Source organism: Mytilus edulis, chromosome 5, assembly GCF_963676685.1.
Source record: "Mytilus edulis chromosome 5, xbMytEdul2.2, whole genome shotgun sequence".
Taxonomy (NCBI): Eukaryota; Metazoa; Mollusca; class Bivalvia; order Mytilida; family Mytilidae; genus Mytilus; species Mytilus edulis.
In genome coordinates, this window is record NC_092348.1 from 11455856 (window position 1) to 11473480 (window position 17625).

Consider the following 17625-nt stretch of genomic DNA (forward strand, 5'->3'; position numbering starts at 1 on the left):
CTCCAGTCACTTCAGTGATTCCGTATATGATCAACCAATTTCTTTCCCACAAAAAAGGGGGGCTGAACCCCCTATGTTTAGTTACCATCAACTTTTTAAGGACTACATTCTCATATTCTAGTGCATGCCTGTATGGCAAGCCGTATTTATATTTAATCAATTTCAAGATAAAGATATCGTATTTAATTTAAAAGATATCTTTATCTATTTTATAAGATATCTTATATACTTTTAAGTAAAAAAGATATCTTATTTAATTTATAAGATATCTTATCTAATTTATAAGATATCTTATTTAGTTGATAAGATATCTTTACAAGAAACTATACAAAAGATATCTTATATAGTTTATAAAATATCTTATGAACTTAATAAGATATCTTTTAAACTAAAAAAGATATTTTATTAACTAAATAAGATATCTTATATGTTGAATAAGATATCTTATATGTTGAATAAGATATCTTTATAACAAGTTTATACAGCCCAGTAGTCAACACTTCGGTGTTGACATGAATATCAATAAGGTGGTCATTTTTATTTATAAATTTTCTGTTAACAAAAGTTGAAATGTTTCGAAAAACTATATATATAGGATTTTCTTATTCCAGGCATAGATTGCCTAATTAGCCGTATTCGGCACAACTTTTTGGAATTTTGGATCCTCAATGCTCTCAGTCAACTTTGTAATTGTTTGGCTTTATAAATATTTTGATATGAGCGTCACTGATGAGTCTTATGTAGACGAAACGCGTGTCTGGCGTACTAAATTATAATCCTGGTACCTTTGATAACTATTTACACCACTGGGTCGATGCCACTGCTGGTGGACGTTTCGTCCCCGATCGTATCACCAGCCCAGTAGTCAAAACTTCGATGTTGACATGAATATCAATAATGTGGTCATTTTTTTTTTTATAAATTTCCTGTTAACAAAAGTTTAAATTTTTCGAAAAACTAAGGATTTTCTGATTCCAGGCATAGATTTCCTTAGCCGTATTTGGCACAACTTTTTGGAATTTTGGATCCTCAATGCTCTCAGTAAACTTTGTAATTGTTTGGCTTTATAAATATTTTGATATGAGCGTCACTGATGAGTCTTATGTAGACGAAACGCGTGTCTGGCGTACTAAATTATAATCCTGATACCTTTGATAACTATAAATAAGATATCTTATTTAATACTCTAGTTCAGGGAAAGCTTGTTCGCGACCTCGAATTCTGAGTGGATCAAGCGTTTAATCAAAATTCATGCGAGAATACGCGATATTTGAATAAACTGGGGGCAAAGTCATATGTATATGGTACACATCAATATTCGATAGGACGCCACTTTCCCGTTTACCTGTGAAGTCGTTGAGTGTCATCTGTTTTTTTGTTTGTTTATGTTCAATAAAGTGAAGAAAAAATGGTGTAAAATTTCGAGACCTTGAAAATTACGGGAGAACATTGGGAAAGAAATTTGAAGGAAACTAGAAATTAACCTTGCAAATAACCAGGAACATATATATTAGATATAATGTTCCCAGAAATAACTAAAACAAAATGTTTGATAAAGAAGGAACGAGGGCCTTCAAGTCCATAGAAGCTTTCAATAACTTTGAAAAAGTTTATATGCAGAAATATCATCTTTGGCGATTGAAATAATTGCCAGATACATGCTGACGTAATGGCATTAATTGCCAAAACAGTATATATCATTCAATGGTGACACTACATAAATTATTCTCTGTAGCTTGTTTCGGGTGGGTATAAATAAACAATCTAAACCATATGATTGTCATTTTAACGGAGCTTTTTGAAAAGATGTAACTAGTCATACCACAAAGGGGATATCATGATTTTATGATATTATGCGAAGTATTTAATAAGATTTAACTGGCCATGGCTTCAAAAATGTTATGTTTTCAATATGTTATAATTTTCTATTAAATAGTCTGACCGTTTATATATACGTTCCTTGTTCAACCCGTTATAAAAAAAAGTTCCTACTAAAACAAACAGCTACAGGTCGTCGTGTGTAATTTAAAAAACTCTTAGCAAAAAAGCCACACCCATTAATAAGCTCGCACTGTTACATTTGTTTAACAAACAAGTGAAAAATCCAGCGCAATGTAGCAAAAAACAGTTTCAACATTCATATATCATTATCATGATCTTGACCTGCATGGATATACGTTGAACTTGAAACTGGACGATTAAAGAAAAAGATTATTGATGACTGCATGAAAAACTTTAACCTCGGACAAAACCTGAATTTAAATATTTTGAAATTAATTTAGAAGATATCTTATTTAATTATAAAGATATCTGATTTAACTTTCTAAGATATCTTGAAAGTGAAGAAATATAAAAACGGCTTGCCATATGACTGTATGATGTTTGAATCGAGTTAATTTCAATTTTCCTCTATAAAATTACAATTTTCCTCTATAAAATCACAATTTTTTAATTTCAATTTTCATAATTTTTTTTATATTTATATATTTTTATAACAAGATAAAAATAATAAACAGCTGCGCCATGAGCGCATGATACGCCCGACGTCTTGTGTGGAAGTTTCATGCAATAATCATAAATAGTTTCTGAGAAAGTTTTAAGCAATAACCATATATTGTTTTTGAGACACGGCGGGACATGTGAAATCCCCAACCCTGTTTTTTTTTACAAAAAAGTAAATTTCACTAAAAGAAAATTTTGAATCAAAACCAAAAAGTATACAGATCTTTAGATTAACATAACAAAGAAGTGTGTAAAGTTTTAAGCAATAATCATAATTGGTTTTTGAGATACGGCACAACATGTAAAAAAAACCTCCCCCTTTTTTTACAAAATACTCAATAACTCAAAAATGAAATTTTTAATCATCACCAAAAAGTATACAGATCTTCAGATTAATATAACAAAGACATGTGTAAAGTTTTAAGCAATAATCATAAATCGTTTTTGAGATATGGTGCGACATGTAAAAAACCCCTCCCCCTTTTTTTACAAAATACTCAATAACTCAAAAATAAAATTTTGAATCATCACCAAAAAGTATACAGATATTAAGATTAATATAACTAAGAAGTGTTTAAAGTTTTAAGCCATAATTAAGAATCTTTTTTGAGATACGGTGCGACATGTGAAAAAAACACACCCCTGTTTTAGTTACAAAGTGCCGTAACTCAAAAAGTTTTAATCCTATTTTCACCAAAAAGTATACAGATCATTTGACCATCATAAGAAACAACTATGTTAAGTTTCATGAAATTTGGATAAGTCGTTCTCAAGTTACGGTGCGACATGTTTACGCCGGACAGACAGACGGACAGACGGACAGACAGATGGACAGACGGACGGACACCGGACATTTGTATACCATAATACGTCCCGTCAAAATTTTGACGGGCGTATAACAACAGGCACATCCATTCAATTTGGACCTGTGAGAGAATGTTTTCAAGGAGGACTTCATTAGTGAGTTCAGAGGTTTGGTTTGGGATATCCGGTGGTAATTTGTTCCAATCTTTGATTGTTTAGCTGAAGAATGAAAATTTAAAACCGTCTTTGATACATTTTCAAAGTGGTCTGACTGTATGTTTATTGATGGCCCGTAGATCTTATTTTAGACTGGTTTTTTTTAAAATTATTTTATCTTGCAATGGTTTGCAATTTTATTGTGGATGACTTTGGAGAACATTTGGAGTCGATTTGTTTTAAACCTGCGTTCTTTTAAGGTTTGCCTTAAGATTGTCTAGCATTTCAGATACACTACTGGTATTGTGATATCTGTTGCAAGTATATTATGGTCACAGTACTTCTTTGTACTTGTTCCAATCTTTATATATATTTTCTGAGATTGTGTGGATCCCAAACTGTGCAGCAGTATTCTAATTTTGGTATAACTATAGTTTGATAAGCTCTTTCCTTTACTCATTTTGAGTCCATGCATGTCGTAATATAAATGTATTTATCTTTTCTTTGTTGCAACTCTAAGGATGTTACATTTGTCCGGATGAAATGACATGAACAGTCTTTCTCTCATTTTATAGTTGCTTCGATGTTTTCTTGAAACTTCTTTGGCTGTGTTTAAGATAGTCGGGTATATTTTTTTCCATGAAATCACCTTTTTACGTTTCAATAAAACATATTATAGAATGGCAACAGGTATTTCGTTTGAACCACTCTCACCCCTTTAATATCAGACTTGTTCCTTTATAGTTATGAAAAAAAGGCAACAGTAGTAAGCTGGTGTTCAACGGGGTTCGTGTTGCTTATTCTTTAGTTTTCTACGTTGTGTCATGTGTACTATTGATTGCCTGTTTGTTTTTTTCATTTTTAGCCATGGCGTTGTCAGTTTATTTTCGACTTATATACGTGTCACGGTACTTATCTATCCAAAATTCATGTATTTGGTTTTGATGTTATATTTGTTATTCTCATAGGATTTTGTCTATTGCTTAGTCCGTTTCTGTGTGTGTTACATTTTAATGTTGTGTCGTTGTTCTCCTCTTATATTTAATGCGTTTCCCTCAGTATTAGTTTGTTACCCCGATTTTTTTTGTCCATGGATTTATGAGTTTTGAACAGCGGTATACTACTGTTGCCTTTATTTAGTACAGGACATTATAAGAAAAAAAGGTGGGATGACACTGATTTAATGGCTAGCCAAACCCTCCGCTTTATGACAATGTTAAGAAATATCACTGAAATGACAACACTACGTGACAGAAATATAGCACAAAGACACCCTAAAACATTCATCTCAGAGAAACGCACAAACAAATAATATAATATCGACACAAAATGCAAACTACAGAACAACAACGAACATATTTTATCAACGACGGACACCATACGATTTAAAAAAACCCAACAGTGACGCGCTTACGTAACTAAAATGCAATCTCGAAATTCATACAATTATTTCACAATTCTCGTCCAATGATAACAGTTTAAGGAACAACACAGTAAGGATCAGTACAAATTTCTTTGAAAAAATCGATTGTTTTTCACTTCTTTCGTTGATTGATAACGTTTGATTTTTTTTTAAATTTTATGTACCTCTCCTTTTTTGAATTTGCCTTGGAGTTCAGTATTTTTGTGATACATCTTTACTTTTAACTAACACATTCAAAAACACTTACTGTTACCTTGTTAAGATTTTTACTTTAAACAATCGAGCATTTTCAAATTTTACTGCAGGTATACTCAACTTTCATTAAACAAATCTTATGCAGATAGGAGTAATTGTTCTTTTCTAGATTTGAATATTTCAGTTTCACACGGGTAACTCTATGTAAAAACTTACGACAAAAGAGACGATTTCTTGTTAACGATGTTAATTTCCCCTCTTTTGGACGGTCATAACTCTTTGGCCTCTATGTTATTATGGCTTTGTCTGTAGTCGCATTTTTGGTTTCAATGAACGTAATTTATGTATACCATGTAGATTTTTAAGTCAGGGATTTTGTTACCACAAATCAGTTAAAACCTTTACAAAACTCTCTCAAAGATAATCAGATTTCGTTGTGCCTGTATAATTCCGATTAAAAAAGGGATATCACATCCCAAATTTGCTTGTTATATTGTTTTTAGGGCCAGTTAATTCAGACACAATCCGGGTGAACTAATCGATTTAAAAAAAAATAACACAGTAGTGAAATCTTTGAAAGTATATCTGTACTTTGTTTAATGTTGATGTGACCCCAACTGTCCTAATTTCCTCAACCATAAACTTTAACTTGATCGTGACGTTACTGGCTAACGATAGAAACAAAACGCATCCCTATTACCATAAGCAGAACTTTAAACGGCATATATAAGACAATACAGAAATAGGTACAATGAAGCAATAATCATTTATTGTAAAAACGATAGGATTTAATAAGGCTTTTGTATCTCAGGAATATATTACCTTAGCTGTATTTGGCAAAATGTTTAGGAATAATTGGTCCTCAATGCTCTTTAAGTTCGTAATTTGTTTGACCTTTTTTATTAACTTTTTATATTCGAGCGTCACTGATGAGACAAAACACGCGTCTGGCGCAAATACAAAATTCCAAACCTGATATCTATGATTAGTTTATTTGCTAAAAGCAAGTTTATTTTCTTCTTAAGTATTCACGAATATTAAATGAACCAATCTTTAGTTTATAGCATTTTATTTCATTTTTAAGAAGTTCTATTACAATAAGATTGACGACAAATGTAAAGGGATTTATCAAATTCACACAATAATTAACATATCGCGCAGGAATTCAAAATGGCAATCATTTATCTTGTACAAAAACACTTTATTAATTTCATGCTTCCTCATCGATTTTCTGGACTTATCCACATGCGGAGCAGGATCTTCTTACCCTCCCAGAGCTCTTGATATCAGCGCCAGTTTTTGGTGGGGTTCGTGTTGCTTAGTCTTTATTTTTCTGTGATGTGTCTTCTGTACTATTATTTGTCTGTTTGTCAGTTTATTTTTAATCTATGAGTTTGAATATCCCGCTTGCATCTTTCGCCCCCTTTTGTTCAGGACTGCTTTAGCATAAAACATTTGAATCCAAGGGATATGAATAACAAAGTACGGAAGAAAATGTTGATTTTTTATTGTTTATTTTTTAACTGTTCCTGAAACGTCAACGTTGTCATTTATTATCCCATTGCAGTATCGAAAGCTGAGGTATTGACTATACATCTGGAAATGACACACCACATATAGGACACTAAAAAAAAGGTGTAATCCATTAAAAATATAGAACGTTCATTATCACATAATTGCATATATGATACCGGATATTTAGTCAATAAATAAATTGACGAAAAGAGAAAAGAAAAATAATATATTATGGATTTTATGAAATAAATACTTTTTATAAATTTATAGATTTTATTTTCCAAGAACTTTTACATAACGTTTTGAGATACTGGACGTTGAACATACGTTCATGGGTATACATTTGCATAAAATATGTTAAATCAATAATTAAAATAGTGGTTTTCATTAAATCTTCGAATACTTATTTTGACATATGAACTATCAAATTGAGTTTGAAGTTAAACTTACTACTAGATCCAGCATCGTCTGCATCTAAGATAAAAAAAATAATTGTTAATTGTAACAAATTACAGTCCGGCAATATTGAACATCAAAAACAAAAAAACCTGCCAGATATAGTTTTTTGTAATATTGGGTGTAATTTCAAATAAAGGCCGCTGTTTATAAGTATACCGCTGTTTATAAGTAGTTACTCGATTAAAGAATAACATGTCCAGGTAAGGAAGTAAAACCAATGAAAACCTATCACCTATTGGAGGAAAACAATGGAACAACAGAAACACTTAACTGCAACAAAACGATCGCCAACATACATAGACATGGACTTCAGATAACACCTGTCATATTCTTGACTTGATACAGGAGATTTAAAAAAACAAATAGTTGATTGAAACTGGTTTTGTGGATAGTCAAACCCCGGCTTATAATACATATAGCAACACTTCTGATAGGATTTGCATATTAGGGAATACGTTGATATGATTGGTCGAAAGAACTTCCGGTAGTTGATCTTGACGTTGGTTATTTTCGATAGACGACATGGACCGAACTTCTTTTCGTAAGCAATGTAAACAAGATGACGGCGATAATAACACCGACGTTACAAAATTTATTTTCACTGCATGTTAATCGTTAAAAAAAGTGTGGGAAAATATATTTCCCATCTCAATTTTTAAAGAATGATAAGGATTAAACCGAAGGACTTTTATGATATGTTTGTGAGTGAATTGGTCCAGTTTATACACCAATAAATTCCTTTAAAAAGGCGTTTAATCCTATAATGTTACCAAATACCGCTAAAATGACAACACTAAGTCACAGGAATACGGTATAAACAAACAAGAACACTCAGCACAGAAAAAAGAAATAAATGATATAATAGTGCATTACAACATATAAACCGCAGACATCAACGGACACCTCCCATGCATTGACGACAGCACAATAGGACACCACAGACGAAGTGTAAACTGCACGTTATACAATGGACCAACGCCCCAAAAGGTGACGTATTTTTAAGTGACGTTTATATTACGATAGATGGAAAGATTGGTTTTATGGACATGTACAATACTATCAAATTGGGATTGAGTTTGAAATAGTATTACTTTTACTAGACGGGTGCCACGTGTGGGGCAGCATCTGCTTACCCTTCCGGAGCACCTGAATTCACCCCAGGTTTTAGTGGGGTTCGTATTGCTTAGTCTGTAGTTTTCAATGTTTTGTCTTCTGTACTATATTTTAGCTGTCTGTCTTTTTATTTTTAGCCATGGCGATGTCATTTTATTTTCAATCTATGAGTTTGACTTTCCCTCTTGTATCTTTCGTCCCTCTTATACTACGCCAAGAATATTATAATGGAATTGTGTTTGTACTGGTGTTACTATTAGTATTTTCTAACAATGTTTTCGTCTAAACCAGAACTGTGTATAAACAAAATAATGCCGTGAATAAAGTTGCTTTAAACTTTTCTCGTTGTCAGTTTTATGATCGTTAATGCTACTCATTTATTTTATCAGCAGGGTAACCAGATAAATAATGCAACAGAACGGACAAGGAGCTTTGAAATTAAAGTATTTGTGTAAACATATCGTTTGAAGAATAAAAAAGAAACATTATCTAAATGAAGTAAAAATTATCTAACAAGAGCGTTTATAAATATCATAATTATCAAAATTGACCAGCATGGTTTATAACTGTGGGATCGCCAATTTAAAGTTCATAGAACTTACCTCTCTTCTGTTTGTTGGCTTTGGTGATGTCAGCATATAGTGATGTGTAATCTTTACAAAACGTCGCTACTTTTGGTCCAGCTAACGTTTTAACGTCGTCATACGTCAATTTTCTAGGTACTAAATTGAGGACGTGATCATGAACCTCAGTGGTTATACCCTGTGTTATAATTATAATTATAACATATGAGAACATAAACCACAGGATGAAATACATGCATTGATTTTGTACAATTCGTTAAGGTAACTGTTTAAAAGTTTTGTGAATATTGTGAAGAATCATATATTATCATTTTTTTCAAAATTTTCAACTTCTTGATGAATCTAACAAAATGATGATTACTATTATATTTTAATTATAGCTATCTATCAATTGTTTTAGATTGGTATCAGTGTTGGTTATATTTGTGCATCGTATTTTAAAACCCTTTGCAGTTTCCCTCTAATTTTTAATATCAGTATGTTTTATATGTTTATGACACTTCAAATACATAAGATTAAAAAGAATAAAACTAACAGCTGCGACGTTGAATTTCAAATAAAAACTTACGACTCTGTATTGCTTGTCAGTTCCCATTGGTACTGGAGATTTTGTTATAACACATGTCTGTTTGTTAATGTCTTTAAGTGCACCATAACCCTGTGAAAGGCCAGCAGAATCGTTCAATGAATTTTACATTACTAAATGCTGTCTTTTGTTAACACAATTCAACAAATCATTAAGTTGTCAGAGTAAGGGATTTTGTTTTTATTTTCTAAAACAGTAAAATAATAAAAAGACATAACATTCCATTGACAATTCACTGTTTGAGATAGTAAAGCATTCTGAGTAATGCTATATATTTGAAAAAACACAGTCTTTATCATAAGGTTTGATAAGAAAATACTTTTCATTAAATAACTGTTCCTTTAATTTTTCTATACCTATACATACTGTATTATAATCGTGGAAATTAACTGTTTGGATGCCATTCTTGTATTTAGAAACATCCCCAACAATAGCCAGGACAGTTTTGGCCCTAGAGTCATGTATCACATCCATAGATACTGTGAATCCTTGATGATCAATTTCTACTAAGTGGTTAACCTGTGCAAAAAGTTAAAATACTTAAACCACTGGTAACAAAATCTGCTAATTGATAAAATACTGTTAGAACTTTTAACACTGTACAGGGGATCATGTTCAAAGGTTGTGACATTTCAAAACTAGATATGAGAATATGTGGTATAAGTGACAATGAGACAGTTCTCCATCCAAGACACAACTTCTTAACGTGAACCATTATAGGATGTTTGTTTAATTGTCAGACCGGTTGAAACATCTTATCTAACAAAGGAGCGAAAAATACCAAAGGGACATTCAAACTCATAGTTCGAAAATAAACTGACAACGCTATGGCTAAAAAAGAAAAAGACAAACATAAAAATAATAGTACACACGACACACCATAGAAAACTAAAGACTAAGCAACACGAACCCCGCCAAAAACTGGGGGTGATCTCAGGTGCATATATGTTCTTGTTTAAAATGTTTAAGAAATATATATTTAGAGCATTTTTCTTAAAAAAATATATTCCGAAAAGTGTTTTCTACTGTTACCTAGTTCAAAACTATTGTTGCTGTTATTAAGTTCAAACGTATTGTCGCTATTATGTAATTCCAAAGTATTGCCGCTATTATTTAGTTCAAAATTATTGCCACTGGTTTTTTTTTATCTCAAAGGAATTGCCGCTTTTATTTAGTTCAAAAGTATATAAAATTAATGTTAAAAAATACGGTAAACTATTTACTCACTTCAGGGCTTGCTCCCACACTCACAAGCAACAATGTGACTAATCCAATAATCATGGTCTTGGTTTTGAGCTTAAAAAAGATCATTTCAAAAATATTTTTATAACAGTATAAACGACACTAGATAACCAGTGTTATGGCGTTTCCGTTTTATTATTGTGAAGATATATACATGTCAAAATGAATGATACTAATTTTTGTACTTACATTTAAATTATCAGCGCTGAATGATTATAATCTTTGGAATGAACATTGCATGCATTTAAATTTATATTAACATTATAAAATACGTCATATAATTGCAACATTGGACACAATTCCGTGAACTTTCGTCGTGGCAGTTCTTTTCGGCGTCAGGTGTTACAGTATAATATGAAACTCAATACTGGAATTGTTTAATTTTAGAAATCAGTTGTTTTAGTGAGAATTGATAAATTATTTCTCATTTGCCTAAATCGATTTTAATCAGTAATTGTTTTAACTTAAATCTTCAGAGATATTTGATGGAATGAGGAAACTTTTTCACCGCTTATGATTATAGACCAGATATGTACTAAAAAGGGTCATGGCTAGGGTGGATCAAAGTTCCAAAGTAAAGGAATGAGACATAATTGTCAAAAATAGTGAACGTGGCAAAGAGCGTAACAAGGCAATATAGAACATCACTGAACTTCTGTTCCAATAGGGGAAGTGCTATGCTCTCAGAACGTAAAAAAAACCCTTTCAACAACTCTCTGATGATTGCGAAGGAGGCCTCTTGCAAGCTAAATGCATGCCGCTTTCCAGCATAATATCTTTTATGCATAATCAATATATATAAGTTGTTTATTTGTTATCGTGCTAAATATGCGCGATATATTTGCCGATGGGCGTTAAGCGATCAATAATCTATAATGCATGTTCTTTTAATGAGGTTTATTTCAAATATAACTTCAGTGTTCCTCTTGTTCCTTTGTTTTCCTCTTATAGAAATGTTTTTCCCTCGGTTTTGATTTGTAACCATGATTTTTTTCTCTCTCAATCTGTCTTTGACTTTTAAGCAGCGGATACTACTGTTGCTTTTATCTACACCAACGAAATACAGATTGAAAAGTAAAAACCCAGTCTTTCTAAATAAAATCTATACTTCAAAGAAAAGCCATGGAAACACTTTTAATAGACGTATGCATAAACACCTCAGTAATTTACTTATTATATTTATATTTGATGGTTGTTTTTTGTTATCATATCTTTGGTAGATATGATATATACCTCTGCCTAAATTCAAACTATGTACATTTTTAACTTTATAGATTTTCAGCTTTAAGCTTAATTCAGACAATCAAATCTAATTCCATATTGTATTCCAAGAAAATTTCTTTGAAGGTTACAACTTTTTATAAATAAACCCTGACCAGCTGTTATTGATCGTTTTGTACCATTAGTGTTACAATTTGATATCAAATATGTCCAACAAATGTGACAAAAATCCAATACATTTAATCATACCAAACATAGTTCTAGCTAACACCAGCAACACATGCAACATAGAAAGTTTTAATTCGAGCGCCATTAAAAAATCTAGAATCTAGAACCGATGCTAAAGATAAAATATGCTTTATTGAATAAATTTCGAATATTTCGCTCTTACTCATTGTCAAGGGTTATCTTAATACATAAAAGTCGTGGCATTTTTAGATAAAATTTATATCGACGTGAAATCACTACTGATGGGATGTTAGTCTTTTATGGTATCATCAAATCAGTCATCAGTGCTAAGGCACTGACGTGGATTTTTCTATAAAAAAACACTTTTGTAAATTGCCCGTTGCAAAATAAAGGATTAGTTTAGAAAATGAGTATGAATTCTTTTAGTCCGGATTAATTCCTACGTTTCAAATATAAAGCCATACATATTTAGTCACATGCGTAAAACACATTCTATTTCATACAACCTTATAAAGAACATCATTGATTTTTGTTGCTTGTTTTACGTCTTAACACAATTTATAGATTCTGAAAGGTATATCGACTGGTATGAATATTGGGAAATTTGGACTGCCAGGAAGAGGGTTTGTGCTACCAGTAAAAAGCTTGGCATTCAACCTACACGATGCACGATATTTACCGTCTTCTTTCCGAATAGACCTGGCTGCGTTTAAGTTCTGAACAGCCACATGGACGGCCAAAGTCCACGGAAATTTATATTTTTCAACCTTTGTAATACCTGTATTACAAGAACATATATGGTATAAAGTAAAATCACAAAAATACTGAACTCAGGGAAACTGTTTTTTGTTTCAACAAATATGCATACTTTGAGGTTCCATTAAACACAAGACCTAAAACGTGACAAATGAACAAATAAATATAATTTCTTTCCATTACAATTTAATCAGCAATTTAAGATATAGATGTCAATTTGTACTAAAATGTTTACTGGACTAAAAATGAATAACAGAAAGTGTAAATTAATTTTTCAAATTCCCTTAAAAATGAACAGTTCCTGGTATTGCGTAAATTATAAAGCAACATCTGATGTTGAAATTGAATACTGCCACGACGAAAAATTGGAAAGGTTATCAATGTTGCAATTACTCACTTTAATATGACGTATTTAATTTTGGTAATTTTCCTATAAATTCAAATAGCAATTCTAAAGATTATAATCATTTATTATTGAGCTTTTAACTGTAAGTACAGCATACGAATGATTTATTTTGACATATATTCACACTAGTATTACGGAAAGACCAGCACCATAAACAAAATATCATTTTGACGACGTTTATGCTGTAATATATTATTTTGTTTTTATCTCTTGTAGACAAAACCATGATACTTGGATTAGTTGTATTATTGCTTGTTAGTGTTGGAGCTGTCCCAGAAGTGAGTAAATAGTTTTCCGTATTTGAAACAATCATAGATTATTACATGCCCTTTTCCATATTTGCCCTGGTATTTTCACGAGATTCACATATCAATCGGAGGCCGATATTGGTCGAGAGAGGATACTAGAGTAAATATAGTCTATTTATCACATATTAAAGCTCTATAGAAAAGAGAAAAACGTTCAATTATAACTATTTAATTAACCACAACAGGTAAAATCTAAAATGATTGATCACATTTCTTATATATTTATTTTCAGTTACTGATACAATTTATTGTAACATTTCCCCTAATTTTTGAATATAGTAATACACAAAAGCAAGAATTTGACATCATTTGGGACTAACTCATAATAGTAGGTTGGACATTGCTACTAGTGGCTATTGTAGCAGAATTCTCATAATTATCAGTATAAACATCGTCAGTGTTCGCCACGATATTTGGAACCGTGGCACAATAACCATTAACCACCCTTTTGCCGTCAGCGATATCCGTAGGACAATTCCGCGGTTAATACATATGCAAAACCCAAAAAAAAAAATCAACGGAAAAATACTAATTGGTCTCTTCAACAGCAATTACTATTTCTCTAGAAAAAAAAAACCCATTTAGAAATTAAAATTGCTCAAAAAGTTATTATCTTGTAAAATATTCAAAATATTTCATTACAAAAGTTTTTTGATAAAATGTGCATAAATTTAAATGCTTTTCTTTATTTTTTCCCTTGAATGTTTTATTCTAGTTGCATAAAAAAAGTTATTGTTATGAACAAAACATTTTAGTTCTTATATTACAAATTAAAATTCAAATTACATTTTTGATATTTTGATATTTTGAGGAATTATTATTGACTTACGCTAATTTCCAAACAAAACTAGGTACAATTTACAAAATAACAAACCAATTTATGTTGTTCTTTCATGTGGCTACATTTGAAACATGTTTTCAAAATTCACACACATATATGACATCATTTTTCAATTGGTTACTAACTTATTTCACGGAATATCAGCGTTTTTAAACGAAATATTTATCCCTTATTATCCCAGGTCAACCATTTAATAGAAATTGATCACCAAGGACACACAGTGGCTATGGATGTGATACATGACTCTGAGGACAAAACTGTCCTGGCTATAGTTGGGGATGTATCTAAATACAAGAATGGCATCCAAACAGTTAATTTCCACGATTATATGACCGTAAGTATGGTTTAAGAGATTTACTGAAACAGTCTTTATTAAAAAATTATAGCCCCAAAAAAAGATAGTGACGATAATTATTTTATTCGTTGGAATTGAGAAAAAGCAGAATTCAATAGTCCATTTGCCAATTACCGATTTGATTCTGTTATTACACACTTTTAAACAAATTAATTCCCTTTGTCAATCGTAGACTGGTTCCATACCGAACAAAATTGGCATTCGCCAACGCAAAGCATGATGAATTGAATGTGATGTATCGGCGGTTTAACTAATTTTTCATGAAAAATAACTTCTGATGTCAAAAGTATTTAACTAAACAACAAATTAATGTTATTCAAAGATTAGAAAACCTTATAGATTACTCACATTACGCACAGGTAAATTTTCTCTTTCTGCTAGCTCTCCATTGTAAATAAAAAATAATGTCCCTCATAAAGGGAGACAACAAAAATAGGGATCTATAATTACAGTGTCAATTACGGGAATTGGCAAATAGCCTATTATATATATAGATTAACCAATTCTTATGGTTGTTGTTGTTGTTTTTGTTATTATTATTGGTTTGGTAGGCGGCTAACTTATGTAGTCATTGCGACTAAAACAAGACATGTGTTGGTAAAATGCTACTAATGCAAGGAGGTCTCCCACGATTTATGTAGCAGATAAAATATTTTTTAGTATGGATTAATATTTCGTAGTTGTTCCTTTACTATAATGGTTGTGTATATTGTTCCGAAAAAAAACCCAATACACATACTAGTATTAAGTGATTCCTTCTTCCCTTAGGAGAGAAAAAAAACCCACTAGTCTTCTGTCATTAAATGAGAAATCACTCCTACCTTAATCGCCTATTCAAATTTCTATTCTTTGTGATAAAAAACAAATGTACTAATCAAAAGCTTCAAAATAAAATAAAAGAATTGACGTCTGATGGACTTTGATTCCCTTGCTATCTTCAGTATAGGGAAAACAGTACTATTTATTCTGCCATAGGCGACAATATTAACATTTTCTGAATTTACCACTTTTTATGACAAAAACCTGGATAAAACAGTTATATGTGGTGTTAGTACTTTATTATTCTGTTTTAAAAATGAAAGCCAAATAGTATCATGACCAACTTTCAACGGAGCTGGTTTATGTTATTCATGCCCACTGTCATTTTGCACCAAATTGATCAAATTTTGGAAGTCTTTTCGAATAATTCTCTAGAAAATATTTCAATAGGTTTCAAAATGTATATGGTAAATATACACACTGCAGTTATTCATAAATAAATAAACAAATAAATTGACGCTTACATCCAATCACAGCCCTACTAATTTGACTTCCTTCACCTGCCTTGGGTACACAAAAGGCCAACCTAGTGCTGGGAAAATGTATTAGTACCGTTTTCCCTATATAATTACAATACTAGTGGTCATTTACAGGGTTATGGCGCACTTAAAGATATTAACAAACAGACTTGTGTTATAACGAAATCTCCAGTACCAATGGGAACAGACAAGCAATACAGAGTCGTAAGTTTTTATTTGTATTGCAACCTCGGAGTTTTTATATGTTGTTATAAATCTTATTGATTTGAATTGATTTAAACATACGCATACAAATTAGATGAAATTAGAAAAAAAGGTAAATGATTTACTAAAATATACGAAATTAGAAAAACAAGATAAATGATTGACCAGATGAGATGTACAAATAAAACAAAAAACGATGATAATCTTTACGGTTGTTATGCGGCAAAGATTTTTCGTAGATTCATAAAGACAGTTGAGCATATTTAAAGAGATAATACTATATGAGTATTACAATGATATCCAAAATAATACACGTAAGCCTTAAAGTATTTACTTTATATCAATATGTTCATGACATGCTTTGATTTTTATAGAAATTAACTTAAAACTCATTTATAAACATAATAACACAGGGTATTACCACTGAGGTTCATGATCATATCCTAAGTTTAGTACCCAGGAAATTGACGTATGACGACGTTAAAACATTAGCTGGACCAAAAGTAGCAGCATTTTGTAAAGATTACACATCACTATACGCTGATATCACCCCTGGAAATAAACAGCGACGAGGTACTTTTATGTTACCTATTTCTCAAACGCGTAGTTTTTTTTAATTCGTTTTAATATTAGATATGTTTTAACTTTTTATAATTTTTTCTTCACCATGATAATTGCTTCGTTTGCAACCGAAATCGCTTTAATAGAAACATTTAGCTTTCAATCACTTTTTCGTTTCTGTTGCATTAATTATCTGGTTAAAATGCTGAGAAAATATATGCGTCGCAATAAAATCAATATGAATGCAAACTAAAAAAAACTTCCACAACTACAAATTTTACATAACTTTAAGTTAAAAGAAAGAACATACTTTATTGACAAGTGTACAGAACAATAAAAGGACTACATCTGCCGTTTTATCTTTTCTCTCATAGTAAATTTACTTGGGCGTAAATAATCAAAAAACATCTTATTTTAGATGCAGATGATGCTGGATCTAGTAGTAAGTTTAATTTACATAAAATAGAACATAGCAAACTGCTGTTACATTTTGTGTATTATTTTATATAACTATATAGACATTACCAACATTTAACATGTTTAACTTCCTCCTTCTCTAAAAGTCATTTAATGAACTCGGATACAATCAGTAAAAAACAAGTGCACGTGTTTCGAACTATGCACAGTATATATACTGTTTCTGTATTCAGTTTTATATATATCCTTTTTATTTTATTTTTTTCTTCATGTTTAATATATTGACTACATGTGATATTTTCAAATATATTTATTTGATAATATGATAACAAAATACAATTTTTTTATGACTTGTAATCTTTTTCAGTGTCCTACATGTGGTGTGTAATTTCAACTTGTTTTGTCAATACCGCAGCCTTAGATTCTGCTTTAGGAAAATAACCAACGATGTGTTAGGTTTAATTTTAGATAAACGAAATAAGAATCAAAA

At 31.1% G+C, this 17625-nt stretch overlaps 2 protein-coding genes across 2 annotated transcripts; one reads left to right on the plus strand and one right to left on the minus strand.

Annotated features, from left to right (window-relative positions):
* Window positions 1–6572: 6572 nt before the first annotated feature.
* On the minus strand, window positions 6573–10872 carry LOC139522293 (uncharacterized). Its single transcript, XM_071315839.1, has 7 exons — window positions 10769–10872; window positions 10565–10633; window positions 9704–9856; window positions 9320–9409; window positions 8770–8929; window positions 7046–7069; window positions 6573–6704 (listed from the first exon to the last, which is right to left on the minus strand). The coding sequence occupies exons 2-7, from the start codon at window positions 10616–10618 to the stop codon at window positions 6634–6636; spliced, it is 552 nt and encodes a 183-aa protein (XP_071171940.1). The 5' UTR covers window positions 10619–10633; window positions 10769–10872; the 3' UTR covers window positions 6573–6633.
* Window positions 10873–13175: 2303 nt separating this feature from the next.
* On the plus strand, window positions 13176–17625 carry LOC139522292 (uncharacterized). Its single transcript, XM_071315837.1, has 7 exons — window positions 13176–13233; window positions 13368–13429; window positions 14482–14634; window positions 16068–16157; window positions 16571–16730; window positions 17137–17160; window positions 17503–17625. Exons 2-7 carry the CDS (start codon window positions 13376–13378, stop codon window positions 17574–17576), a joined length of 555 nt encoding a protein of 184 aa, XP_071171938.1. The 5' UTR covers window positions 13176–13233; window positions 13368–13375; the 3' UTR covers window positions 17577–17625.